This window comes from Maylandia zebra, linkage group LG1 (assembly GCF_041146795.1).
Source record: "Maylandia zebra isolate NMK-2024a linkage group LG1, Mzebra_GT3a, whole genome shotgun sequence".
Classification (NCBI taxonomy): domain Eukaryota; kingdom Metazoa; phylum Chordata; class Actinopteri; order Cichliformes; family Cichlidae; genus Maylandia; species Maylandia zebra.
This window is the reverse complement of record NC_135167.1, coordinates 4,672,336-4,700,118: the sequence shown is the minus strand read 5'-3', so window position 1 is coordinate 4,700,118 and position 27,783 is coordinate 4,672,336. Positions and strand designations below refer to the sequence as shown.

Below are 27,783 nucleotides of genomic sequence, written 5' to 3'. Positions count from 1 at the left end.
AAGCTTTCTGAAGCACTGAAGCTTGTATTGAAAAACGGTTCATTACTCGAAGCTTTTCAACACAGTCCTCTCTGGTGACATCTGGTGCTGTCCATAGACAGGGAAGTAGCGACAGTGACACTGGAAACAGCCAGAAAGCCCAACCCAGTGGCCGCAGAAACCCGACATGCTGGTAATACCCCAGACAGGGAGCCATTGCTGCAGGCTCGAGAACTCACTAGCCGGCTGACATATCAGACACAGCGAGATCCAACTGGTGAGTAAACTGGCGAACCGCGGGCAATAGGCCAGGGGAACACAGCCTGCAGCAGCACAGCCACTGAAAGTGAAGGGCCAACTGGCCCTTCTCTACTTGTCAGATACACAGGATGCCAGTAATTTAATCTTTTACTCTGTGTAATAGACATGAAATTAAATAGAATTAAAAACCGAAACATGTACAGTTTTGCTATTTGAACTATGATATACAATTTAATAATGATACTGAACAAAACTGAGATCTGGGCTTTAGATTGCCAGTAACTATTCTACAAAAATATCAACCCAAAGGTTCTTTTTTTCCTGGAGTGACAGCTATTTTTTCAGTCATAAACTGGGTTAGCAAGAAAAAAATTGTTTGCAATAACATCTTTATGATTAAACTTTGAAAGGCAGCTATTACAATTATTATTGACACCACAGCCTTCAGTGATTCACAATGTTTTTAATATAAAATAAACCTCGAAACAGTCCAATTACAATAGAACATTAGAATGCTGTTCATGCAATTAACATAACAGCCTCCTAAAACACTAAACTAATGGCAGGTGAGTTTCATTTAAAACCTAGATTTGAGCTGGTATATAGAAATGTGAATGTGTGACTTAAGACAGAAAAATAAAAAGAGCAATTTTCTATTGTTATACCTCTGATCTCTGAAAGTGGGTGCAGAAGAGACACTTCATCTATCATCTGTCTTATTCTGGCCTTTCTTTCCTGCTTCGCTATTTCAATTTTTACTCTCAGAAGTGCTCCAAAAATGAAAAAGGCTCAAATGCGTTATCATCATATGTTACATGATCCGGTGGAACGTTAAACCCCTTGCCGCAAAGACTCTGTCTATTCTAATAACAAGAAAACTTCAAAATAAAGTGGAGCTGTTCAAATCTTCCCACTTAATACATTCATGTACATTTTTTAGTCTCAGTCACTGTCTTATCTGATACATTGTTTTATACATGAACTTAAGAAGAAAGAATGTTTCTAGATTTATATTACTTTATACATTTTAAAAGGAAACACATAGGCACTTCTTGGGTTACTGGTAGTTGTGTGTGAGCTAGGTGCTGGTGCTACGTTGTTTCACTGCTTGTATTAGTAACTGAGGTTTTAGCCTTTCTCAGTGACATCATAAACCACAGGAAGATGAAGAAACCTGCATGGAACAAGAAAGAGAGAGAGATAAGCAAATGTTTAGACTTTGTACAGGAGATACAATGAGTATGCACATTTGAAAATAAAAGCAGTAAATCAATGCTCAGTCAGGATCTGCAGGATGGAGACGTGATTAGAGGAATGGAGATAGCTGGGGAGAACAAAACATGGCTGAGAAAAGAATCATAACAGACAAGAAAGGAAGAAGAACTCATGACAACAAACAAACACCACAAAAACAAGAATGAAATAAATACAAGGTGCTCGACACACAAGGAAGGGTACACAGAGGGTGATAGAAACTAACAAGAGGCTAAAAAAAACTAAAGAAGGAAAGCACCCAGGACTATAACCAGGAACAGAACTATATAGTAAAACTAGTAGGGTTCAAAATGCAGGATTACCATAAATGACACATTATAATAACACACTTTAATAACATTGCTGCTCATTATTGACACAATTTTAACTTGTCATTTAATATTTTACACATATGTTAATATTAAACAATCTTTAATCACAAAGACAGTTGCCTCGAAGTGCTTTATATTATAAGGCAAAGACCCTAGCATACTGTAATAGAAAGAAAACAGAGAAAACTCCAATCATATGATCCCCCTATGACCAAGCACTTTAGCAACAGTGGGAAGGGAAAACTCCCTTTTAAGAGGGAGAAACCTATCACATAATCCTGGCAGGTAGAATAGCACTAATATGAGCCCAGAACTGAGCCTAACACGTAAAATAGTTATACGGACCTTGAAATGAGTTCAGGATACAGAAGAGGTAGAGGCCAACAGTGGTCAGGTAGCCAAAAGAGAAGAAGACCAGGCCCCAGGTAATGCCGAGCAGAGTCATGACTCCCAGCAGGGTACAAATGTCTTTCTTTGCTCTGTCACGGTTACTCTGCCCAAACTGATTGGCCAAATATACAATTACACACAGATAGATAAATGTGTTTGAAGAAACATTTTTACTTATCAAGGTATGTGTTGCTTTTCCTTTGTAAATAAATGACTACAAATATAATGCATTGCTCAAAATAATTAGAGGAACAACATAACAGCAACAATGGCAAAAGAACATCTCATTGGGAAAAAAATCAATGCTGAAATGGACTGGTTAATGTGTTAGACGCGAAAGGATGCCATGCTATTTGAATAAAAATAATATTATCAACCTACACAGGTCTAAATTCACAGTAAGCCCAAACAATAAATGGAAAAATGATGCAACAGGCTTATTAGTTTTGCTGAAACTTCATTTCAGCCCCTCAAAGTGGTTCTTAGTAGTTTGTAGGCTCCCATGTGCTTATACGTATGTCTGGCAACATGCACATGCTCCTAATGAGATGATGGATGTCTTTGGGGAAATCCTCCCAGATCACCAGGGAATCATTGAACACTTGGACAGTTGAGCTGCAAATTGGCAGCATCGGATGGACCAAAAACACAATGTCCCAGAGGTGTTCTGTTGAATTTAGGTCAGATGTGTGTGGGGGCAGTGAATATTATCAGTTCCTTCATCCGACAGTAACTGTTTGCACACTCTCATCACATGAGGCCAAAATTGTCATGTGCCAGGAGGATCCAAGGGCCCAATGCTCCAGTTTAGGGTTGACAATGGGGCCAAGGATTTCAGTTTTATTTGTCATATGCAAGTTAGCACAGGGTCAACATTGGGTCAACATTTTAATAATAAAATGTATTTGACAAGCAGCAGACAGTCCCTCAGCGACAGATAGAGATCTCTCATTCCTGTAGTGTGTGTGTACACCTAATGGCAGTCAGGGTTCCTGTTGTTAATTTCATTAATACAGACGTCGACAAAATTGTTGGTACCCTTCGGTCAATGAAAGAAAAACTCACAATAGTCACAGAAATAACTAATCTGCCAAAAGTAATAATCAATTTTTAAAAAATCTATAAATCTTAACCAATGAATGTCAGTTATTGCTTTACAACCATGCTTCAACTGAGTTATTTCAAAAATAAATGGATGAAACAGGCCTGGACAAAAATGATGGTACCCACAACTTTATATTTTGTTCCACAACCTTTTGAGGCAATCACTGCAATCAAATGATTCCTGTAACTGTCAATGAGACTTCTGCACCTCTCAACAGGTATTTTGTCCCACTCCTCATGAGCAAACTGCTCCAGTTGTTTCCAGTTTGAAGGGCACCTTTTCCAGATTGCATGTTTCAGCTCCTTCCAAAGATGATCAATAGGAATGAGGTCAGGGCTCATAGAAGGCCACTTTAAAATAGTCCAAAGTTTCCCTCTTAGCCATCCTTGGGTGTTTCTAGCTGTGTGTGTTGTCCCGTTGTAAGACCCATGACCTGCGACTGAGACCAAGCTTTCTGACACTGGCCAGCACATTTCTCTCCAGAAGCCAACCTTTGTGGCTTGTCAACATGTAGTTTGGCATATTCCAGCCTGACTTTTTTATGATTTGTTTTCAACAATTGTGTCCTCCTTGGTTGTCTCCCATGTAGCCCACTTTGGCTCAAACGACAGTGCGATCTGACACTGATGTTCTTTGAGCATGAAGTTCAGCTTGGTTCTCTTTAGAAGTCTTTCTGGGCTCTTTTACCATTCAGGTTATCCGTCTCTTGGACTTGTCATAAAATTTCCTCCTGCGGCCACGTCAAGGGAGGTTGGCTACAGTCGCATGGATCTTGAATTTCTGAATGACATGGGCAACTGTAGTCACAGGAACATCTAGCTGCTTGGAGATGGTCTTATAGTCTTTACCTTTAACATGCTTGTCTATGATTTACTTTCTAATCTCCTGAGACAACTCTTTCTTTTACTTCCTCTGGTCCATGTTGAGTGTGGTACACACCATGTCACCAAACAACACAGTGACAACCTGGAGTCATAGGCACACTGACTGATTACAAGATTGTAGACACCTGCGATGGTGATTAGTGGACACACCTTGGATTAACATGTCCCTTTGGTCACATCATTTTTATTCTTTCCTAGGAGTACCATCATTTTTATCCAGGCCTGTTTCATGCATTTATATGTTAAATAACTCAGTTGAAGCAGGGTTGAAAAGCAATGTTTGGCTTTCATTGGTTAAGATTTATAGATTTTTTTTTTTTTTATTGATAATTACTTTTGGCAAATTAAAGTTATTTCTGTGACCATTGTGAGTTTTTCTTTCATTGTCCGAAGGGTACCAACAATTTTGTCGACGTCTGTATCAAAGCAGTTGAAACTGATTAAGAACATTTAATAATTTCCTTTCCTACTTAAATGATCAGATCAATATTTTCATAGAATTTACTTTGACTTAAACGCTAACAGACAGCCCATCCTACAGTCTAACCTTTAAAAGGAAGCTATGCATATTAAATAAAAATTAATGGTGGTGACGAGGGATGGTCTTCATTTTTGTTGTTAAATAGACTAATTTCTTGTTGCGTCTTGAGATTTCACAGAACATATTGACATAGAAAACATCAATTTCAATAGCAACATAAAACTGCCTGTACCTCTGTGCTTTTGCGTAGAATCAAGACACGTCTGATTGTCGCTCCAAACATAAACATGTTAAAGAGGAACACCAAGCTGAACAGTCCCACTGTAGTTCCCATCTTTACATAGTTATTGGTTATATAGCATCTAAAAAAAAAAAAAGGGAGTGTAGGTGATCCGTGTTTTAGTCTCTTACTCTGTGAAATTAAAAAGTACATTTTGTACTTCATAGAGGTGTTATTGCAGATGATTTAGATACATGTGGTTAAATATACCAGAAACTTCTCAGTATTTTAATTTTGGTGAAACTGGGTTTGCTGCCTAATGTTTATGTTACATTTATGACAAAGGACTACAGTGTGAACATGCCAAGATACAGAAAGTATGATGCATATTTATTTTATGAATAAATATGAATTACATTGCAGTTTTGTTGGAGCTGTCCAGAGGGACTTGGCCATAAAAGCCTCTGTCAATGATCACCACCACTGACACAATGACTGCAGCAACACCTGAAACACAAGAACTGAACAGTTATACAATATAAAGCACCTTGAGGTGACTGTTGTTGTGATTTAGCGCCATATGAATAAAATTGAATTGAATTATTCAGATGATGATGATGATAAACACTTTCATGCCTAAATTATTCCACTCACCCCATCCCACCACACTGAGTTTGAGCAGGTATCTCTTGATGTAGATGTTGAAGACTTTGACTAAGAGAAGGTAGAGGTGGAATCCCTCCAACGCCATCCAGATGAAAGTGGCCAGCAGGGAGTAGTGAAGGGCAAGAGCCATGTATAAACAGAGCCCAGAGGAGGACACTGCTGCCGCTGCTTGATTGAGCAGGAAGTGCAGGTTGAGGAGGATAAGTGCAATCACGAGGTTGATGTGGACCCTCATAGAAACATCTTCTCTGACTTTTCTGGCAAATACAGGAGTTGTGATTCATGGTAAGTGACAACTTTCAAGCAGATTATTTGGTCATATTTTGTTTGGAAAAAAATGGAAAATCCAGTAAGGAAGAAAGAAGGAAAGGGAATAAAGACAATACAGATGAGAAACGATGGGATTAGAGGAAAAAAGATTAAAATAATGCAAAAAAAAAAGACAAAAAGGATAATTAATTGACAATAAGTGAGGCGAACCTGATGAGAGAAAATGCTAAAGAGTTGATGGCAGCAGGAGAGGAGGATGCTATTAGAAATGGGGAGGATTAAGTTTTGAAGGATGTCATCAATCAGAAAACAGAAAATTACCTATTTGTGATGAAGAGAAAAACAGTGATGACCAGGGTAAAAAGAGACAGACTGCAGCCAATCAGAGTGATGTATGTTAGAATCTCCTGGTCTTTAGGTGATGGGGAAGCAGTGACCTGTGGAGAAAATGCACTTTCACATTGTTTTGCAGCATCTCCATTGTGAGCTAAAATTCAAAACAAAAAGACACACAAAGTATAAAGAGCTGATGTAGATTAGAGAAAAATTACACAGATAAGATGGGGACAAATCAATTAAACAATGAACATTGGATGAGTACAGATGGCACTAACAGAGGAATAAAGGTTACAGTCATGAGTTGTGAGTATTTGTAGCAGAAAAAGATGACTATGTGGACATTTTTGTTTTGGCATCTAGTGGTAGTATCAGGAATGATACAGATCAAGGGCATCTTTCTATTTTGACAGAGTATCATTTTAAGAATGCAGTAATGTTAGTATCATGAAAGTCACCCCTCATTTCTTTATATTTAGCTTCTAAGGATTCTTCTTATAATTTTATTTTAAACTAGTTTGTATCATTGTTACTAGCAGTTTGTTGCAGAAGCACAGGTTTTTTTTCCCCATTTCTTCAGTTCATCCTATGAAAAATGGCAAAAGTAGCACAGGTTTAAGGGCATTGAATAACATATTTGCACCAACAAACTGATTCCAAACAAGCTTTTAGCAAATACACTATTCATGTTCCTAAAGTTAATCTAACTTTCAATTTATGTTTTTTCCTATGGGTCCCAAACCATATAGTTCTGTGACCTTGATCTACAACATACAAATGAAAAGGAAAAAAGAGATTAGGATGGGTAACAGAAGTAAAGGAAGAAAAGTACTGTAATATCGTTAAAAACACTCCAGGGTTGAAATGTTGAATTTCCAAGTTTTTCAGTAAATGCTCTATAAATCATTAAAATAATCAAAGTTAGTTTAATTTAGGACATGATTTCTTATGATGGTTAAACTTTGAATTAAAGGACTTAGGAACAGATTAAATTCAGTGAAAGTCTTCCAGTGTTGGGCAAGTTACTTTGAAAAACTAATTAATTATAGTTACTAGTTACTTCTTCAAAAAATAAACTGAGTTAGTAACTGAGTTACAGTTTGCCTTGAAAAACTATTTACTTTGCCTTATTTGGTATCATCCTTTTCAGCACAACCTAACGTGTCTGAATTTAAAGTTGTGTTTTCATTTTGACATACTGTATTAACACAACTAATCTACAATCAGACAAAAAACAAAATCAGAATAGAAAAAGTTATATATTTTACTGTAACAACCACAAACATGTTTAATGAATTGTATTTCAATGAATTGTATTTTCAATTTTAAAATCTTATGCACAAGTTTTGCAAACAACAAAGTTATTTGCAGGCATTTACCTTTTACCTTGATTTTTTTTATAACCATTTCAAACTATTAACATAACAATCAGGTGTTCTGCATTCAATAAGATGTCACACAAATTATTTGTGCCACTCCAAATATTTCTTTCCACTACAAAGGAGAACATCACAGCCTGATACCTGCAGGTCTGACAGCAGCAGGTATATCACTCCTGTTTTCTACCTATATCATTTTTGATTGGTCGACATGGTGCATTTTCCACCAACACGAAAGGGCAGGTTTTTTGTTTTTTTGGTAATAAGCAGAGAGTGCTTGCTAGCTCTGTCCTTAGACAGTAAATGTAACAAAACTATTGATGAAAAAAACCACGCGTATATATTAGGCTGTTAGTAACGCCGTTACTTGTAATGCCGTTATTCCCATCACTGATGTCTTCACAAAGACAGAGAAACACATCTGTGTTGTTATGTTTGCCTCTCCACACACACAGTGTCACTACTGGGGAAAAAGTAACACAGAACAACTTTTTACCGAAGCATGAGAAACATGAACGTGTTGGATTATTAGTAACACACCTGCCAACTATGAAGAAGATCAGAAAATGGTTGTTAAGATAAATGAAGAGAGATTTCCCATTTTATTACTGAGGTGTTTGTCAATATTTTGTTGATGAAGTATTATTTAGTCTAAAGACACATAATTCTTGAATTAGACTTTTTATAATGAATATGTTGACTCCTACCAGGAGCACAGCAAAGTATGTGAGATGGTCACAGGAACAGGTGAGATGATTTTCACCACGTGTCCATAGGGTAATGCAGCCATCCTGACTGAAATCTGATAAGTCAAACAAAGAGATCAGTTATGCATAAGATGCTATTACATCCAGGTCATATCAGCGCATCTTTGTGATTTTGAGAAAAACCACAAACAACAATGACTCCGGTTTATAAAATAAATATTCATGTTAGACACTAATGATAATGTGAAGCTTGGTTACTCACTTTTTCTTGACAAGTTAAAGAAGTGGCACAAGGCGTTTTGGGTTTCCTATGTCACAGAAATATTACATGTTAACATGTTTTTATTACACGTACCTAATTTATGTGAATTTGTTGAATATAAAATGTATTTAATAATATAATGTTAACAGGCCAAAATAGAGTAAATGATAAAATTCAGAAGCAGTTACATTTATTTCCCTGGTAAGTTTGATGGTGATATTGACACGCTGCTGTAGTCCTGATATGTTCTTGCCCTCCACACTCAGGCCAACCAGTAATCGATCATACACTTCATATTGGGATCCTAAAATCCTCTACAATAAAACACAAATTCATCAGTTGGTTTTCACAAGAAAGATTAATCTAAGCTTTGTCTATTCTGAAATACATCTACTATTATTTGCATCATATTTAAAGGTGTTGTTGATTTTTCCCTTAGGCATAAACCTTCTTACATAAACCTGCATATTAAATTGTATTTACTGTAATCACATTTTATGCATTATTGCAAAGAGCTAAAGAGCATCTATTTCTGCACAGTTGGTTGAATGTGCCACATCCTGTTTTGTAAAATATTACAGCCTGTGTGAAAGCTGAACTCTTAATATCTCCATATTTAAAAACAAAATGTAAAAAATAATGGTAAATGGATTCATTCTTATTTAGCAATTTTTTACTCTGAATACTCAACGTGCTTTATATTCACACTTTCATTAATAATCAGTTTCATTTACACTCATTAATACTCTGATGGATACATCAGAGAGCAACTTGTGGTTACTATGTGCCCAACGATATTTGGCTCACAGACTGGAGCAGACAGGGATCAAACCGCCAACCTTCCCACATGGAAAAGATATATATAAATCTTATAAAGTTTTTAAATCTGTCTTGTATGAAACTTGTATGAAAAGCATACAAGAGTGAAAACAGATATAAGATCCCTTGAAAAATTATATAATGAAACTTGTATGTTTTGTATACTTACTAAAAAATATATGAAAGTAATGAGAAAGTGGCCACTTTCATGAGTAAATCATATATGTTTTTACTATTTCTTTTCCATATGGGTTAGGAGGTGACCTGGGGCCTGTTCTTCGTACCTCGCTAAGTTAGCTGGATTAGATTGTTGACGATTTCGCGTGATCCTGGATCGTTCGGTTCCCCGAAGCTCATCCGGGACTTGCTGTCATAGCAACAGAGCCGTAAGCGTAAACCTGCTCGGGAGCAGGTTTACTTTATGTAAACAGGATTAGATCGCGGCCACGCAGGTATGTCCGCTTCATTTATACGAAAGCAACAGCGATATTCCACCACTGTTTCACCATAAATAAATAACATCAATGTAACTAAAGATAATGCAGCACTTGATCCTTTTATTGATGTCACACAGATACATACAGGTCATTTCCTAAAAAAGGGAAATGTACTATTAACATTCTATTACATGTATGTGATTATTACAGATGTAATTCATATTTCAGAGTAGTAATTGTAAATTACTTCGTGTAATCAAGATGAGAGACCACGGCTATAAAAGCCAAGGTGGATTTGGGAAGCCTGTCGCAGCCATGTCCTGTCCGTTTACGCGAGCCACCCATTGCGGAAGGTGCAAGATTGATAAGGAGAGTCCTCAGAATTCAGCGTATATTGCGGGATAGACAGGATCCTTTAGCTCAGCGCGACAGTGTGCTCATAGAGAGATATCGATATTCCCGTGAGGGTATTATTCACTTAACCAGCTTGTTGACGAGGGGGTGCAGGACCACCACCTGTCTTTTTTTTTGCTCTGCCCTTTTCTTGGTTGCTGTTATGAACAAACAAACAGATTATTTCAGGGTCTCATTCCAAGAGACTAAAAGCAATATAAGTGATAGATATTACCATTCTATAGAATATTCTTATATTTCACTTTTACTTGTTCCCATGTTCTAGTGGGTCCTGTTGTGGCTCTAATGTGAAAGAGGATATAATATAACAATATAATATAATGTAATATAATATTGGATAATATAGTGTAATATAATAAATCTACCCTACCGCCTACTGGTGTTGGCCAGAGGGGCCGATGGCGCGATATGGCAGCCTGGCTTCTGTCAGTCTGCCCCAGGGCAGCTGTGGCTACAACCGTAGCTGCCTCCACCAGTGTGTGAATGTGAGAGTGACTGAATAGTGGCATTGTAAAGCGCTTTGGGTGCCTTGAAAAGCGCTATATAAATCCAATATATCATTATTATTATTATTATTAAATTACTTACGAGTTTAATTTGTCAGCAACTTTCTGCCAGCCCTCTCTCCTTGCTTTTGCAGCCTTTGCAGTGTTCCCTTGCGTTCTGATTTAACTCTGAAACTCCTGAAATCCCTCACTCAGGAGTTCTTGCTCTGCTGCCGAAAAATACCGAGCCGAGCGCACTCCTTCGACATTTTCGCCGACCAATCAGAGGGTTGCCGATCACTGTTTCTGCTATCGATGCGTATCCCCTTTTACGGCACCCAGTGATCGCACATTACTTCATCCAGCTGTACTAATCGTCAACAGCAGGTGTGTTCGGGGAACCGGATTAGCGCGCTCACGGTTAGCGCGATGGTTTGGTCTTGGATGTTTCATTTGATCTTGGATGTAGTAAGCGACGTACGAAGCACAGGGCCCTGCTCTACCTCCTGAGCTACAGCCACTGGCCCTGTTGTATGTTTCTTCTTATCACTAAAATTGGAGCAGCTCCCAAAGGGGTCTTTAAATTTAAAAGCTCAGCATTAGAAAAGTTTACAAACTAATGCACTGTTACTCACATTATCAGCATTTTTTAAATAAATAAATGACTGCACTATTATATCACTAAATTAAACATTAAATTAATGTTCCTGTGGTGAAAACATTGACATATTCCATGTTTTCACCACAGTTTACTTAAACATTAGCTCATTGAGTCATAAGGTATGTTGTTGAAAACAAACTTATTATGTCATGAGGGTCCTCTATCTGCATGATTTACAAAATTTTAGAGACAAAAAAAAAAGAAAAAGAAAAAAAGAAAGAGGTCAAGAAAGCATAACTTTGAAGGTCCAAGGTACAAAGTTCAAAACAAGATGGTTCTGGAGGTTGACCCAGAGGTCAGCAAGACAAGAGTCCATGAAGCTTCCATTCCAAAGGTCGACCCGACGGCTGACAACACAAGAGTCCAAAGCAAAACTGCTCCTGAGGCTGGCTGCGCAGAAAGCAGCGGCGACGGAGGCTCAGGAGGCTGTCTATGACACCACAGATGGCCTGAAAAGTTGCCACCGACCATGCGTTGCTTGTACGCAGCCGCCAACCGTGCGGTGCTGGACGTGGGCCAGATGGCGACGGATCAGGTGGTGTTGATGGTGGCACTGAGGGCTGAACGAGCCCCACAGACCCTCCAGCATTGGCAGATGGCTGGACAGGCCCCTTGGAACCTCCAGCTGGCGAAACATGAGGCTGGACAGGCCCCTCAGGCCCCCCAGCTGACTTGACCTGATGCTGGCTGGGTTCTCTGGCTGGAGCAGATGCAAGGCCAGACGGTGTGGAAACCTCTGGCTGAGGCGAAGTCAGCTGGATCTCTGTGAAACGGACAGCCAGCTCGGGTTGCCTTTCAGGCTCCAGCAACACATAGTCTATTGTGGGCTGGATGGGCTTGCCTGAGCCCTCGGTGAAAGTTGCTGCAGACTGTGGGGAAAGCACGCACGAGACAGCCCAGCAGAGCTCCCAGGGGAAGCAGCTGAGGTGGGCTGAGAGAATTCAGTAGAGCTCTCAGGCGATAAAGGTGGTGGTTGAACAGGGAACTGTGAGGATAACAGAACTGGAGACTGAATTGATGCCTGAGCTGGTGAGAAAATATGTGGCTGAACTAGTGACAGGATCTAAACTGCTGGCTGAGCTGGCAACTGTGCTAAGGACTGCGCTAAAGGGTGAACAAACTGTACTGGCCCCCAAGCCTCCAGGGGTTGAGTGTCTGTCGAGGCCAGACAGGCAGCCAGACATTAATTTTTTCACTGTTTTATATTATTTTATTTGTATTTTTGGTTTTATTGTGAAACACTTTGCGATTTTTATCTGTGAATTGTGCTATAAATAAATTTTACTTACGAGTGGTGACACAGTTCTTAAAAATGATTGAGCTAAAACACTCAGCCTCTGGAAAAATAATCTGTGAGGAAGAAATCCTAGGTTCAGGAAGAGCTAACGAAAAACAGTCTTTTGTACCACAACTTTAGAATAAGTATCCCTGAGGAAAACAGTCATTAGATTCACATGGTCCGAACACATATTCGCTTCCTTTACACTCAAAGTGAGTTCCCGACATGGAAACATTAATCTGGCAGTTATGTGACTGAGGGGTGTTTCCTCCTGAGTCCAAATTATTGATCACTGAATGTAGAGTTTTGACTTCAACCACACAGGTGTGTTCAGAGTCATTATCCTCGGTCTTTAATACATTTAACACAGGTGTAGAAAAACGTAAATCTAAACTGCCTCTCTTGCACTCACCAGGATTGTATTGATCATTTTTAGGAACACAAGCTAAATCAAGATAGTTACAGGCCACAGAAGGAATAACAGTCTCTTCGTTCAAAGGGAAAGCAGAAGAAAACCTGTGGGTCCCCGGTTAGTTTGGGAGCCAAGCGCTCAATCTCCCGTCCGGGGAGCACAGAGATGAAAGCAGTCTTAAACTCCTTAGAGCTGGATTTCACAGCTTCGGCAGTTTCAATTCTTCGCTCAGAGGCACCTGGCAAAAATGCTTTGCAGTCCATAGTGCATGAGTCTGTTCCTTCTAAATTGATTGTCTTTAATCCTCCCTGCCCAGAGGGAGCAAAACAAGCACCACTCTGACTCACCTCTGCCAGTGACTCTAACCGTGGCGGGCAGCGTTTGCGGCGCAGACGCCGCCTTCTCCTAGCAGTGGGCTCAAGGGGAGCTGATGACACGGCAGCTGATGGTGAAGTGATGGCTGAGTCCTCAGCATCTGAACACATCCTTGCCAGAAACGAGGCAGGCGACAGGTGGTCAGACCGAGACAGTGAGGGCCAGTGGCTGGCCCCTGGCGGAGACGTGGATTCAGAGGACTCCGGGTTGGAGTGTAGCCTCAGCAAGTCGACCCAAATCCCCTTGGGGCCGTGAGGCAGTGATGCTGAGCGCTGAGTCAAGGCAGCGACCCTGACAGCTTGAGCTAGCACGTGGGCGCGGAGCCCCTCTTTTAGCGGGGCCAGAGAATCAAAAGTTTCCACAAGTTGCGTCATCTGGCTGAGGCGCGGCTCTTTTAGAGAGGTGGCGTCCGCAGCCACCAATCCAATGCTCACTGCCATAGCATCCCTGGACCCGCAGATGGAATCCACGATGTGGCGGAGCCTCCCCAGCTCCTCGCCGACCTCCTTTGGAATGTCTACTGGAACTGACATGGTCGAGTTGTACTATCACGGTCTGCGGGAGGCGGGCCTGGCGTGGGAGTGTGAGGATCCAGGTGCAGACACAGACGAGGAGACAGTACTGAACTTGAAATGAAAAGTGAGCCTTGATTTTGGCTGATTAACGTGGCAAACAACAGAAAGCAGGCAAAACAAAACTAAAAGCTGAAATGGAAAAACTAAAAACTGACACAGGGAAGGCTAAGACAAGGTGACAATAATGAATATGACTGAGTCAGCTATAAACAGGACTCTGTGCTGGAACATGAAACAACTATGAAACATATACACGAAAGCAACATGACCAGCACGGAGTCCTGAAACCTGACATAACATTAAATAGATGACTCAACCCTGACTGAAAGAAAAACAAAGACTAAATACACACAAGGGATGATCAAGGGAAGTGGCCACACATGGGAGCACAGCTGAAACACATGAACCCAATGACAGGACAGCGGAAGTGAAACTAAATACAATGAACAAAGAACACTGGAGTCTTTCAAAATAGAACAGGAAACATGGAGATGTAAACATGACACATGGGGAACCTGATAAACCATGAACTAAACTGCAAACTACGTATGACTGAATAACTAGATAACTGAAAAGAAACTCGAATACAGATGAAATAACAAAATAACATGAAACTCAGAAACACTGGGTCACATGACCCAAGACCATGACACCAGTCATTGATCTAAGCCCACACATTAAAGTCACTGCGCCTCCTCAGCTGATACATTTCAACTGTAAGTTATTGTGATTCATGTTGTGTGGTAATGGAAAACTTGTGGACAATAAGTTACTGCAGTGCAATTTTACTTTAATTATTTTATTAGTGGTTCAGCATTTAAGATAGTTGTATAGCATGACCCATGAAAATTGTAAAATAAAAAATAAAAATGTAATGTTGAGGATAATGTGCACTCAAAGTCAGCATTTCTGGTGCATATGTCTAGTTCATATGGTCTGCAAACAAAGAAGTTGAGTTAGCATTGTGAAATCTATGCACATACACAAAATGTAAATTTTATAACACAAAATCATCTCCCTGACCTGTTTCTTTTCAGGCCACTTGAGCTTGAGGAACACAATCGTGTTGTTCAGTCCAGGATTCAGTTCTTTCGGCAGCTGAACGCTCACTGTTCTGCTTGGAAGATGATCATATGATATTTCCTATATTATCAAACAAGAAGAGAAACATTCATTCATGTGAATGCCTGTAATAACACAATGAAACTCTCAACTAAGACTGATGGGTATGATTTCTTTGTTGCAAAAAAACTAAAATAATGTTCTGACAATGAATATTAGGAAAATAATTAAATATATTTAAGCATCTAATATGGAACTACATAACACATCATTAAGATTCATACTCTTTGAAGCAGCACCAAATTTTAATCTATAAAGTAAATGTTGAGGTGCTACATAGCAAAAATAATAATATACAACCTGTTTTGTTGCTTATGAAAAATGTAAGCAATATACATGTACACTGTTTGTATCCTATTGATTTCCCAATGTCAAACATTCCATCTTTTTTTCTTTACAGTGATAATAAATATTTTCATATAAAAAAAAATCATAACCAGAAAATGAATGTATGTATGCACATCCTTTTAAAGCAAGTTAGTTACTGTCACAATCATTTTTAAATTAATATGAAATCAGATTTTTTTAAATACCTTATCACTCGCATGAATATCGAAGCCGTTGAACATGTCATTGGGTTCATACTGGAGAGCAACAACATGGTCAGAAGTCATTGCTAAATGGCTCCCGTTTATTTTTTGTTTCGCTATGAAATCTTGTAGTTCCTCAATTGCGCTTGTGGAAAAGGACAAAATATTAGCGTGACTCATTTTGCTGTCTCTCATTAATTCTTATACTACATGCATAAGGTATACTTAAGGTATATACTTAAGGTATACACATACTATATACCTTAAAATCTTAACTCTGTGTTGTACTCCTACGTACATAAAACTCCAAACAATTGAAATAAAAAAGTGTGCTGTGATTTGGAATGAGAGTGTTTACTTGATAGTGTCATCCATGCTTCCAGTTTCCACAATGTTGTCTACATAGTTCATACAGCAGCAGGAATCATCTGTAAAATAACATCAATTTTCACATTTTTACTACATTCAATATATTAATTTAATATCTAAAAGTCCTACAGGAGTTCTCACATTTTCACCTGTAAACTCTGGTACATTTTTATTTACTGTATTACCCAAGAACAAAGATGCGTGGGAGAGACACTTCAAACCTAAAGCATAGAAACAAGCATCTTAGTCACAGGTCAGTCACAAGCCCCGAGTTCTTTTTAAAATGTTTAATTCTGTGATTAACCCCTGTGCCACTGTTCCCATGGAGACTTCCTCTGCACTTTATTAAAAGAATATCCGCTTTACGGTCTCCACATTCACAGGCAGTGTTTGACCTAGATCTTCTCTCTAAGCACTCAGCTCATTTTCATCAGTTTGAGCCTGTGACTTTTTCTGTCTTAACGGAAGTAATTGATCATTTAAGACCTTCTAATACCCCTCAGGATATTCTTCCTTCTCGCCTTTTCGAGGAAGCTCTTCACATTATTGGGCCTAATGTTTTACTCTTCTTAAATTCCTTGTCATTAGGTTGTGTGCCAGCTGCTTTCAACATGCTGTTGTGCAACCCATTATTAAGAAGAAAAATCATAATCCAAATGTTCTTTTTTAACTACAGGCCAGTTTCTAAACTCTCTTTTATGTCCAGAATTTTGGAAAAGGTAGTTTTTTAGCAACTTCAGACCTTTTTAGATGATCATGGCATTTGGGGAGGGTTCCAGTCTGGTTCTCATCACAGTACTGAAATTGCACTTTTAAGAATTTTTAATGATCTTCTTTTAACTGTCGACACGCACAACGAGAGAGTAAACCTCAAGTAGTCTAAGGAGCTTGGAAAGAAAAGCATCTGGACTTCTTTAAGTTGCTTGAAGACGTTTCAAATGACATCCGAGAAGCTTCTTCAATTCTAAGGTCAAATGGTGGAGAGTTCCAGATTAAAGCCCTATGGGAGTGTCCCCCCAGAGGCACATGGACTCTCCACCATTTGACCTTAGAATTGAAGAAGCTCCAGATGCTTTTCTTTCCAAGCTCCTCAGACTACAATGACCTGGATGACTGAGAACCTTCACAGACAAACCTCAAGTACTTCTAAAATTTCTGGTGTTTTTCTGGAAAGGCAGCTTTCAAATTTTGTGTTAATTTTCAAGTACCTTGATCATTTCAAGTGTTAATAATCAAAGACAGTATTTTGGCTGCTGCGTAGACTCACAACTTAGGAATTAAAAAAATGCATACAGCAGAGATAAATTTAATTAAAAAAATGTAATTTATTCAAATCCGACATCTGCGTTGAGATTTAGGTTGTGAGAGCGTCTGTGTTGAATGGAGAAGTTTGCTCTAACGCCTCTGTCTTTTTAAATGGAGGGACAGTTACTGTGTTTGTATATGTAAGCATGTAAAAACTAGATTAACAGCAACAGCAATTTGTCTATATCCGCCATTGTAGAAATTAATCTCATGTAAACAATAACCTGGCGCACAGCATAACGTCAAAAAAGGCACACACCTTTGATGTTGTGTGACTAAAGCAGTCATAAACCAGAAATAAACCACAAATCAGGGGCTGCATCCTTAAGAGGACCTGGCCTTTGTGGTCTTCACGTGGGCCAGGTCCTCCAAAGACCAACAAGGCCGGAATCTGTGAAATTGGACAGTGTACCCTTCAGATTTGCGTCACCGCTGTCTCAGCGGAATTTAATAAACTCATACATCTTTGTTTGACGTTTATTCAACTGTGTGAAAACTATAACTTTAATCTCAGCCAAACCAATTTACTCAGGAACAAATAAAACACTGAAAAAAGCCAAACAATAACATTTTTAAGTTATCTAAGTGACTTATATATCATGTTTAACCTGAGTAGCGAGTAGTCTGAAAACAATGTGCCGGGAGTCTGGGGTTCTCACCTACTCTAGTGAGCCTTGACCTCCCGATCAGCTATCAAGCTGGTGGGTAACAGATGTCTCCGAAAACGTCAGAGTACTTTTGCAAATATATGATGTCTTGATAAACAGAGCAGATATTTGAAGTTTACACAGCTACATTCTCGCCTGATGTTCAAAGTTTATTTTGTGACCCAGAAAGAGTAATATTTCAAACTTTTTAGTTGCGCTCCTCCGCTATTGCCGCATTTGAAAAGTATTTTTATATTATTGTCCAAATATTATAAATAATAGTTTAAATAATAAATTATTGAAAAGGGTAATACCAGTAATATTACAACTAAGTAGCCGCTGCCATTGTAGAAAGTGGAATTGGCTGGGCTGCGCTATGAATTCTGGAATAATTTGGGCCACGAAGGATACACCCAACGCATCCTTCAAATTTGGGGAAATGAAGGACGCATTTGTTGTCGCATTTGGAGAAGCCTTTGAATTGGGACAGGCTTCGTTGCATCGCTGTGACATAATCGGCCTTCAAATCCAGCCTCCACAGGAGGCACCCCCTAAACACAAAAACTGAGTTTTCGAAAATCTCTACCATGGGAGGAGTTTTTAAAAATCTCCATTTTCAGTGATCGAAAACACAGTAAAACAATAAGACAGAAGTTATTGTTTTTGGAAGTTATGTCCCTTTGGATAAGTTAACTGATACCCTTGGTCCTCTTGGTCCATCATTCTCACACTGTAAGAAATCTCAGAGTGTTTTTAGATGGCTCTTTTAAATTAGAGAAGCAAGTGTCCACAGTTGTGGAAAACAGTTTTTACAAGTTACGTGAAATTGCCAAGCGAAGCCTTATCTTTCTCCTAAGGGCCTAGAAAAACCTATTCATGCCTTTATCACCTCTGGACTGGATTACTGCAGTTCTCTCTATTTGGGTCTTCAACACTCACCTGTCCATTGCTTGCAGTTATTCCAAAATGCTGCTGGATGTCTTTTAACAGTTGTTAGATTGTATGAACACATTGCTCCAGTGAGCAACTTGACACTGACTCCTTCTCTGTATTCGTATTGATTTTAAGATTCTTTTAAACTTTTAAATGTCATGGCACCCAGTTATTTAAGCAAACTCCTCAACATATATAACCCCAAAAGAGCACTGAGATCATCTATCCAGATGCTCTTAGTACAGCCGAGGTCTCGACTGAATCATAGAGGAGATCGGGCCTTCGTAGGTGCAGCACTTGGATTAAGTTTCCAGTCAATATTCATATTCAGAGTCTATACAGCCTTTCAAATCCCGTCTTAAAACTCACTTTTTTATGTTGGCTTTTAATTCAATTTAAGTTTGAGTACCATCAAACTTGTTTTATATTTTATATATTTGTTTGTTTTTTCTTATGTTAAATATATTGTCTTTTTCTGTATATGTTTTTCTATTGTTCTTCACTATTGTGAAGCACTTTGGTCAATTTTGTTGCTTTTAAATGTGCCGCAGAAATACAAATGATATTGATATTGATCAAAACATCCTACCTTCATTATTATGACACCAATCCTTGCAGGAACCTTGACCTCCCGGTTTTTCATATTGCGGTGTGTTGCAGGGTTCTTTTGGAGGAGAATCCGTAGAAGTTTGTTGTGACAGAAAAAACACCAGCCACCAGAGAAGCCACCACTTCATCCTGTGAAGTAGAGAATTCATTTGAAAGTATCTGTGCTTTACAACCAATCATAAGCTATGTCATGGAAGAAGTTCACCCTTCATCAAAGCAACTTTGAATTTTTATAACTTTTATTAAGATATAGTGGAACATAAGACTTTTGGATTCAAGAGTGAAATTTGTCTGAAATCTGTGGGTTCTTAGAGCTTTTAAGTCTATGAAGGATGCAGATACTAATAGACTTTCTTTGAGGAAAAAACTCTTTATCCTCATCAATACTGATGTGGCAACACCAACAAAAATAATCGATAAATAACTCTTTTTCTGTCAGCTGCTCCCTTTGAGGGTCACCACAGTGGATCATCTTCCTCTAGCTCACCCAATCTGTAGCATCTTCCTTTGTCATACCAACAATCTGCATACCATACTATCGTCTTGTAAATCTTCCCTTAAACTACCATCTTTCTGGAACATATCACCACGACCCTCAGCTCTTCCTACTCCACCACAGGTACAGTCTCTTTTTCACCTCTCTAGTGAATTGTCCATTGCTTTGAAAGGTTGAAGGTATTACCTTCACTACCTCATCTTCACTGTTACACCTGTCTCCCTCTCACACTGGTAGTCAGGACTACACATGTCTCTATTGTAGTTGAAATAAACCACAAAAGTCTGTTTTGTAGCTAAAAAAACACACAAACATTTATTCAGAGTGTGTCACAGGCTTAAACCCATGACACTCAGGCTGAGTGTCACTATAGTCTACAAGACACAGTGTGTAAACTGAGGGCCTCCACTAACACACATTGCAGAAGTCTGATTTCACATGTGGCGCACTGTTGGAGTATATAAAAGCTATAGTACCAGGATACTGAAACTAAACCATAAAATATTAAAAAATTATTGAATTAGTTTTTGTTTCGGCCGTATCATTCTATTTTGTTGTATTAATCCGCAGAACGTTAACGCCGTTCTGTGAAAATATTGTCTGACATTAAACCGTTCCGTTGCTCAAAAAGGTTGGGGACTGCTGATCTGAGTGACTTATATATTATATGTTTAACCCAAGTAGTGAAAGACCACGGGGATTTGAAAACGATGTGCCGAGTGCCGCGCCTTGACCACCCGGTCAGCTGGTGGGTAACAGGCATCTCCAAGAACGTTAGAGCACTTTTGCAAATATGTGATGTCTTGATTAATCGAGCCGATATTTGAAGTTTACACAGCACCATTCTTGCCTGAAAATATCTTAAAAGTTTATTTTGTGATCCAAAAAGAGTAATATTTCAAACTCCGCCACTCTGCGTTTCTCCAACACTGCCTCGTTTGAGTTTTGGACGAAATGCATTCTGGGATATTGAATTTCGTCATTTCGAGCTGACTGGAGACCAAAACAGCCAATCAAAATTTTTTGCATCCAAGCCTGTGATTGGTTGGTTTTGTGGCACAAATATAAGCAAACCGTTTGTACGTGTTTTGGAGTTCGTACATGTTTTGGAGTTTGTACGTGCTTTCTCTCTAGGGGCCACCGTAAATATATTTTTATTTATTCACTCCACATAAAATAAATCATATAATACAAAAACCAACTATTTACATTCAACTTTTAACTATTTACATTTTTTTGCTTTTTCCTTTTAAACAAATTTAAAGTGAAACAACACTAAACACTGCAAACCACAACACAATTAAATAGAAATATGAAAAATGCACATTCTCTGTCATATGGGCCTGCATGAATAAACTTTCTAAATCCTTTAACAACCACATGTTAGGATGCCTGGGTCGTTGACCCAGGGTTTTTGAGATTATTATATTATTTATTATTTCCAGTCTTTGGTTTCTTGGTTCTGTCTTATGGTTTATGTCTCTGTCTTCTCTAGTTGCTCTGTCTCCCCTGTCAGCTGTATCTCCTTGTCTAGTTCACGTCTCTGTGTATCCTTAGTTGCTATATCCCCGTGTCCAGTCAGTGTCTGTGTCTGCCCTGGTCCCACGTCTCTGTTCCCTCTGTTGTAGTGCCTGCATGTGAGTCTGTGTCTTTTGTTCAGTCTGTGTTATGGGTTTCCTGTTTTACTTTGAAAGTCCATGTCTGATGTCTGTCCATGTTTCGCTTCCCCTTGTCTCGTTAGGCCTGATTTGCCCCAGCTGTGTTTCCCTCCTGTTACCCATTCCCTGATTGCTCCCTCTGTGTATTTAAGCCCTGTGTTTCTCTGTGTCTGTGTCGTGATCTACCGTTTATTTAGCTGTGTGTGTTCTGTCAGTCCTCTGGTTTAAGTTTATTTTGATTTCTTCCAGTTATGTTATGTTACGTTTGAGTTCAGCATTAAAGCTATTTCAGTTTACGTTTGTCTCTGGAGTCTACACCTTGGGTCCTATTCCTGTCTGCACACAGCCGCCACACAACACCGCAACTGAAAATAGTTGTGGATGATTACTATACCTTTCTAATGTGACGTTGTTGTCCCTGGCTCTCTTTCTCTCTCTCTCTCTCTCTCCCTCCTGCTCTGTTCCTATGCTACTGCGAGTGTAACTACCGCCCCTCCCCCCCCACGGCTCGCATTGTTCACTTCAAAGAGAGTTTTAGCCAAATTACATTGGCTCCCTGTTAAATATCATATAGATTTTAAAATTCTTTTGTTCACTTTTAATATTTTGAATAATTTAGCGCCCAGTTATCTTTCTGATTTACTCCATTCATACAATCCCAACAGAGCACTTAGATCGTCCAACCACAGGCTCCTAGCACAACCTAGGACTCGAATGAAGTCGAGAGGCGACCGGGCCTTTGCATCCGTGGCACCCAGACTCTGGAATAACCTCCCTGTTCATATTCACACTGCTGAGTCTATCCAGTCTTTTAAATTACGTCTTAAAACTTATTTTTTTACTTTGGCTTTTGATTCTGTCTAGTTGGCTGTTTTAGCTTGTTGCGTTGTTACCTATTGTTTGTTGTCCTTTTATTGTTTGTTTTAACTGTCTCATGTTTTTATTGACTGTGAAGCACTATGGTCAACACTGTTGTTTTAATATGTGCTATATAAATAAATTTTGATTTGATTTGATTTGAAAGAGTCGGCTCTAAGAGCAGTTTCGTTCGCGACCGACACATCAATACTAGAAAGAGGAGACCAGCGGATAAACAACAGCAGCACGTTTAAGCTTGATCAGCTGTTGTTAGAATTGATTTAATATTACTTTCTAGTAGCAGTTGATGTTTGTTGGAGCCACAGCTGTAAAAGCTGCTGGTCATGATATCGGTTTGGATATGTGGTGAGAGGGAAACATGAAGATGAAACCAGGAGATGTCCTTACTGAATCATCAGAGCTGAACAGGTGATGGAGAAACAGGTTTAACTTTCAGGTGACATGAATGAGTTGAAGGGAAGTTGTGAACTGTTTCTGAGAGACAAATAACACCAGGATCCTTTTTTAAGTAGCTGACAGCTGGTAACTGTGCAGGGGCGGGTCTAGCAAAGTGTGGCCAGGGGGCCACGCAGGGCATTAGCAGAGAAAGGGGGGGCACAAAAAATACTTTACTTTGTTATTTCATTTAAAATGACTAACTTTTAATAGTTATCTGAATCTTACAACTAAAGTGGTCATCTGACTAAATGTATAGAAATCCATTATTGTATCTGGTAACTATGAAGTCTAACATATAACCCAGTAAGCTATACTACTTTTTCCTTTGGGAAGGCACCATCTGTACAGTCTGCAATTCTGTTGAATAGAGAGTCTATTTAATTATTGTAGAAAAATAATTGATTTCTGGGCATTAGTTTTACACGTGCATTAAATTAAAGTTGATTACGTTAAGCATCGTGAGGGTGGGGGGTGGTTCCCTAATATTTCTGCTGGGAGTTGGCAACCCTATTAGTTAGGTTGCTTAATATTTATGCTAAGTACTCTTTAAAATACCAGAATAGGGAGGATGGTGCAGGTTTAAGTTTATTAGATTGATCAGTGTTGCTGAACTATAAAATATTTTGGGTGTAGGGTATTTTTTGCATACAGGTATAACAAAGTAGCTTTAGTGTTTTGTTTTTTAAAACTGGAGTATGAACTTATATAAAATGCAGCAAGATATTTATAAAAAAACATTTTTATTGATTACAAAACACACTATATCGGATTCATATTGGTATCGGCAGATATCCAAATTTATGATATCGGTATCGGACATAAAAAAGTGGTATCGTGCCATCTCTAGTTTATATATTTTCTAACTGAGAGTTTGTGTCAAATAGCTGGGTTAAAAAGAAGTTTGAATTATTCTGAATGAGTTTTGGGTCACAAAATTGCTTACACAAGTCTGCACATTTTACATCATTTGAAAGAAATAATATGAAGCCTTAATATGTTGTTGAATGCTGAAGCAGCTGATCAGAGCACTGCTGATATTATCTCCATATGCTTCATCGTCCATGATTCATCATGACTGAACCAAAACTGGTAACCTAACAAATTTTATGTGATCTTTGCATCTCTCCATTAAAAAAAATTAAAGTCTAGACTTTATTTCAGCTTTTCAGCTTTTAGAATCTGACCTCATACAGTGACAACAGACAAAGAATCCTATATGCCCACTGTTTATACTAAATTAATTTATTTGTTTTATTATTGGAGTAAATTTATAATAATTCCCACATTAACTGGGGACATTCTTCCATGGTCACATCCAAGCACATGCACAAACAACCTGCTGTGAGTCAACCATGGGTGACACACAACAGGATGTTATATGTTATTTACATATTATTTGCATAATGTTCCTAGAAAGAGCATTATGGGAATCAGCAGACCTGCCTCTCTATAATATCGACCTCATTGCTGTTAATAATCATTCAAAAAACATTTCTAAATAGTAATAGGGTCGAGAGTTCTAGTCTTAGTGGAAACACATGAAGAAATATTAGTTCCAAAGAATAGATACAGCAGGAAATACAACTACAACAAGACATCTCAGGAAGCTAACCTTCAAAGTAAGGCCTAAAAAAAGCCAAATTTTATAGACTGTGTCCACTTGTGCTACATCTCTTACACTACCACTACTAAAGATTAGAATATTAATTAATGGAATACCTGATGTTAAACATTAACACAATAAATGGACTGGTTCTTATATAACACTTTTCTACTCTCACAAAGCACTGAAAACACACAACATGCCTCATTCATGCAAGCCCTTTTTATATGCCTGCGTGTTGTCTATTGAACAATCAAACTCTGATGGATTCCTCAGAAAGCAACATGGCATTAGTATCTTGCCCAAGGACACTTAGTATGCAGACGTAGCAGCCAGGGATTGAACCACCAACCAAACTTAGCAGATGGCCTCCTCTACCTCCTGAGCTACAGTATTTACATTTATATGTCTTCATATTACCAATTTTTTCTGCAAGAAAAGGACGAAAACCTGAATTAGATCTGTAACATAAAGACAGCCAAAGCATAGCCTACCTTTGCATGGTGCAGAGTCCGTTTTATCTGAGCAGAATCAGGAGCAGAGCTGATGTGCCAGCAGAGAAAAAACAAATGAGTAACTCTGAAAAGATTGTTTGGATCTTGCTGACATTTCATGTAAATTACTTTTAGAATAAAAAAGAGGAAGCATCAGCTGACAGAAAACTAAAAATATATTCATCTCTTCTTCCACAGATGCAGCAGTGTCGAGCAAATACAGGCTTACATTAAATTAGTGAAACTTGCACTTCAAATTGCACTTAGTACTGGACACTGTATTTACATTCTTTAGAAACATTCAACACTAAGTTTTCTTTTTAGATGATAATTTTAATTTGATTTAATTTGAACCAATTTGTCATAAGAGGCCAAGTGTTGTATTTCACTGCTGCGACCCACACCCCTCCTAAAACAGCCAAAAAACCAAACTGAACATAAACTATGAAATTTCCAGTTTTGTGTGTATTGTGATTTTCTTAAGATAAGTATGAAAAAATATTTTGTTTTATTTTATTTTTTACATTGTAAATGATGAATAATAACAAGACACAGACAGATATGTGAGATATATGAGCCTCGTATGAGCCTGTTATCATATAAACTTGAATTCAAGCCACTGTGTCAAATCAGATGTAGATGTATAGACCAACCATAGATTTACTGACTGTTTGTTTGTTACTTCAAGCCCTGTGTCAGGATGGTGACCTGTCCAGGGTGTACCTGACCTCTCGCTCTATGGTAGCTGGGATAGCCCCCCCATGTTTAAAATACAGAGGTGATTCTGCGTGGTCCGTGGGAGGTATTTCTTTTAAACAAACATTCTTTATGGGGGCAACATAATGACTGTTTTAACTTTAGCATCAGTCTGCTCTAAACTAGTTGTGTTAACAGGAATATTATTACATCTGAACAACAAACAAAGCAAATTTTTTAGGTTTTATGCAGTTTTTATGAATTAGCAAAGGATTTAGAAATGCATGTAGAAGGTAATAGGTAACCCTTCACTGTTTTGTAAGCTTTAGAAGCATTATATTACAGTTGTTTTGTGCACATAGACACGGCAGTTTTGTGCCTCAGTTTTATACAGTATAATGGCCATTAAGCTAACGGCAGGAGCTACAACCATTTTGTCAGGAAACCTGTTCAGGTATATGTATAGAAAGCACTTTATTATTTTGGTTTATTATTTAGCTTTTCCTTCCACCATGTGACATTAAGCAGTACAGAATGTGAAATATTTATGTTCATTTTGATTGCAATAAACAACTGCATGAGAGAAGCATGTCAAAATCACTCTTGTAATTCTTTTCCCCCTGTTTTCAGGGGTGTAACATGCGCACGTTAACTAGTGACTTTTTGGGCAAATTATGGTTTGCCCATGTTGCATATGATCAGAAGTTTACCTTAACTTTGTTGAAAGGCTAATCCTCATAAGTCCCTTCAACAGAAACACACATAGTGGCAGACTGTACAGACCTTGCAGTGAGTTCAGGATGCAGAAGAGGTACAGGCCAGCAGTGGACAGCTGTCCAAATGAGAAGGAGACCAGGCCCCAGGGAAGGTTAAGCAGAATGCCTACTCCCAGAAGGGGACACATGCTGTGCATGGCTCTATTGCATTCAGTCTGTCCAAAAATGATTTAACAAATATAGAAAGAAACATAATACAGCAGGCTATAGATGACCTGCAGAGTCCTTGAAAAGAAAACTTTCAGTTTGTTTGAAATTTCGTTCTCTTAACAGACGGCTGTTTACTCATACAGTGTGTGTGTAATGGAAACGAAATTTTAAGTCGTGATGGTAAAATATTAAAAGTACATAAAACTTTATTTAAAAAAGCCAAATTAGACAACCCATTGTAGAGTATTTTTATCAAGTAAAAAGAGGATAGAAATTTAAAAAAGGTGAATAATCTTGATTGATTGATTGATTGATTGATTGATTGAACGTTATTAATCCCTAAGGAAATTATGGGTTAAAGGCTGCCTTCACTCCTACACCATCTTGATAATATCGGACTTATCTTCAAGATCGTTTTAAAAAGATGAAAAAAATTACCTCTCTGCTTTGGCCAACAGTGAAAACACATCTGATTGTCACCGCAAACTTAATCATGTTAAAGAGAAACACAATGACGAACGGTCCCACTGTAGTCACCATTTTCACTATGCCTTGGGTAATATAGCACCTACAAAGAAAGGAAATAGATGATGATAAAAATGTTACACATTGAAAAGCAATTAAGGCATTCTGTTACAAATATGTAGGTGAGTCAGTGTATCAACCAAAACAAATTGTATTCTTTTTTCTTCTAACAATGCAAGTAAACAGAAATTCTGATGCACATACAAAAAAGTTAATAAATAAAAATTAGTTAAGATTTTACATCCAAATTTGTTTCTTAGATTGCAGTTTCATGGAAGCTGGAGATACTGCCAAAAACTGAATGTAAAATATTTCACGAGTTTTTACATGCTGGCAAATTCATTCCTTACATTGCATTTTCATTGGTCTGCCTGATAAAGACGATAATCTGATAAAGAGAACTTCCTGTTTGGAGTACTCGACTCCACCCCATTCCACCACGCTGAGTTTGAGCAGGTATCTGCTGACATTGATGTAAAAGATTTGGACAAAGTAAAGGTAGAGGTGGAATCCCTCCAAAGCCATCCAGCTGAAAGTGGCCAGCAGGGAGTAGTGAAGAGCAAGAGCCAT

The 27,783-nt window shown here is 38.5% G+C and overlaps 1 protein-coding gene across 1 annotated transcript; it reads right to left on the bottom strand.

The window, feature by feature from the left end:
- Positions 1 to 610: 610 nt before the first annotated feature.
- On the bottom strand, positions 611 to 27,783 carry LOC143419833 (adhesion G-protein coupled receptor G2-like). The gene is made up of 13 exons (XM_076887424.1): positions 27,564 to 27,783; positions 15,994 to 16,063; positions 15,639 to 15,780; positions 15,007 to 15,126; positions 8,715 to 8,840; positions 8,527 to 8,572; positions 8,265 to 8,359; positions 6,164 to 6,279; positions 5,561 to 5,829; positions 5,323 to 5,413; positions 4,919 to 5,048; positions 2,172 to 2,328; positions 611 to 1,414 (listed from the first exon to the last, which is right to left on the bottom strand). The coding sequence occupies exons 1-13, from the start codon at positions 27,781 to 27,783 to the stop codon at positions 1,332 to 1,334; spliced, it is 1,665 nt and encodes a 554-aa protein (XP_076743539.1). The 3' UTR covers positions 611 to 1,331.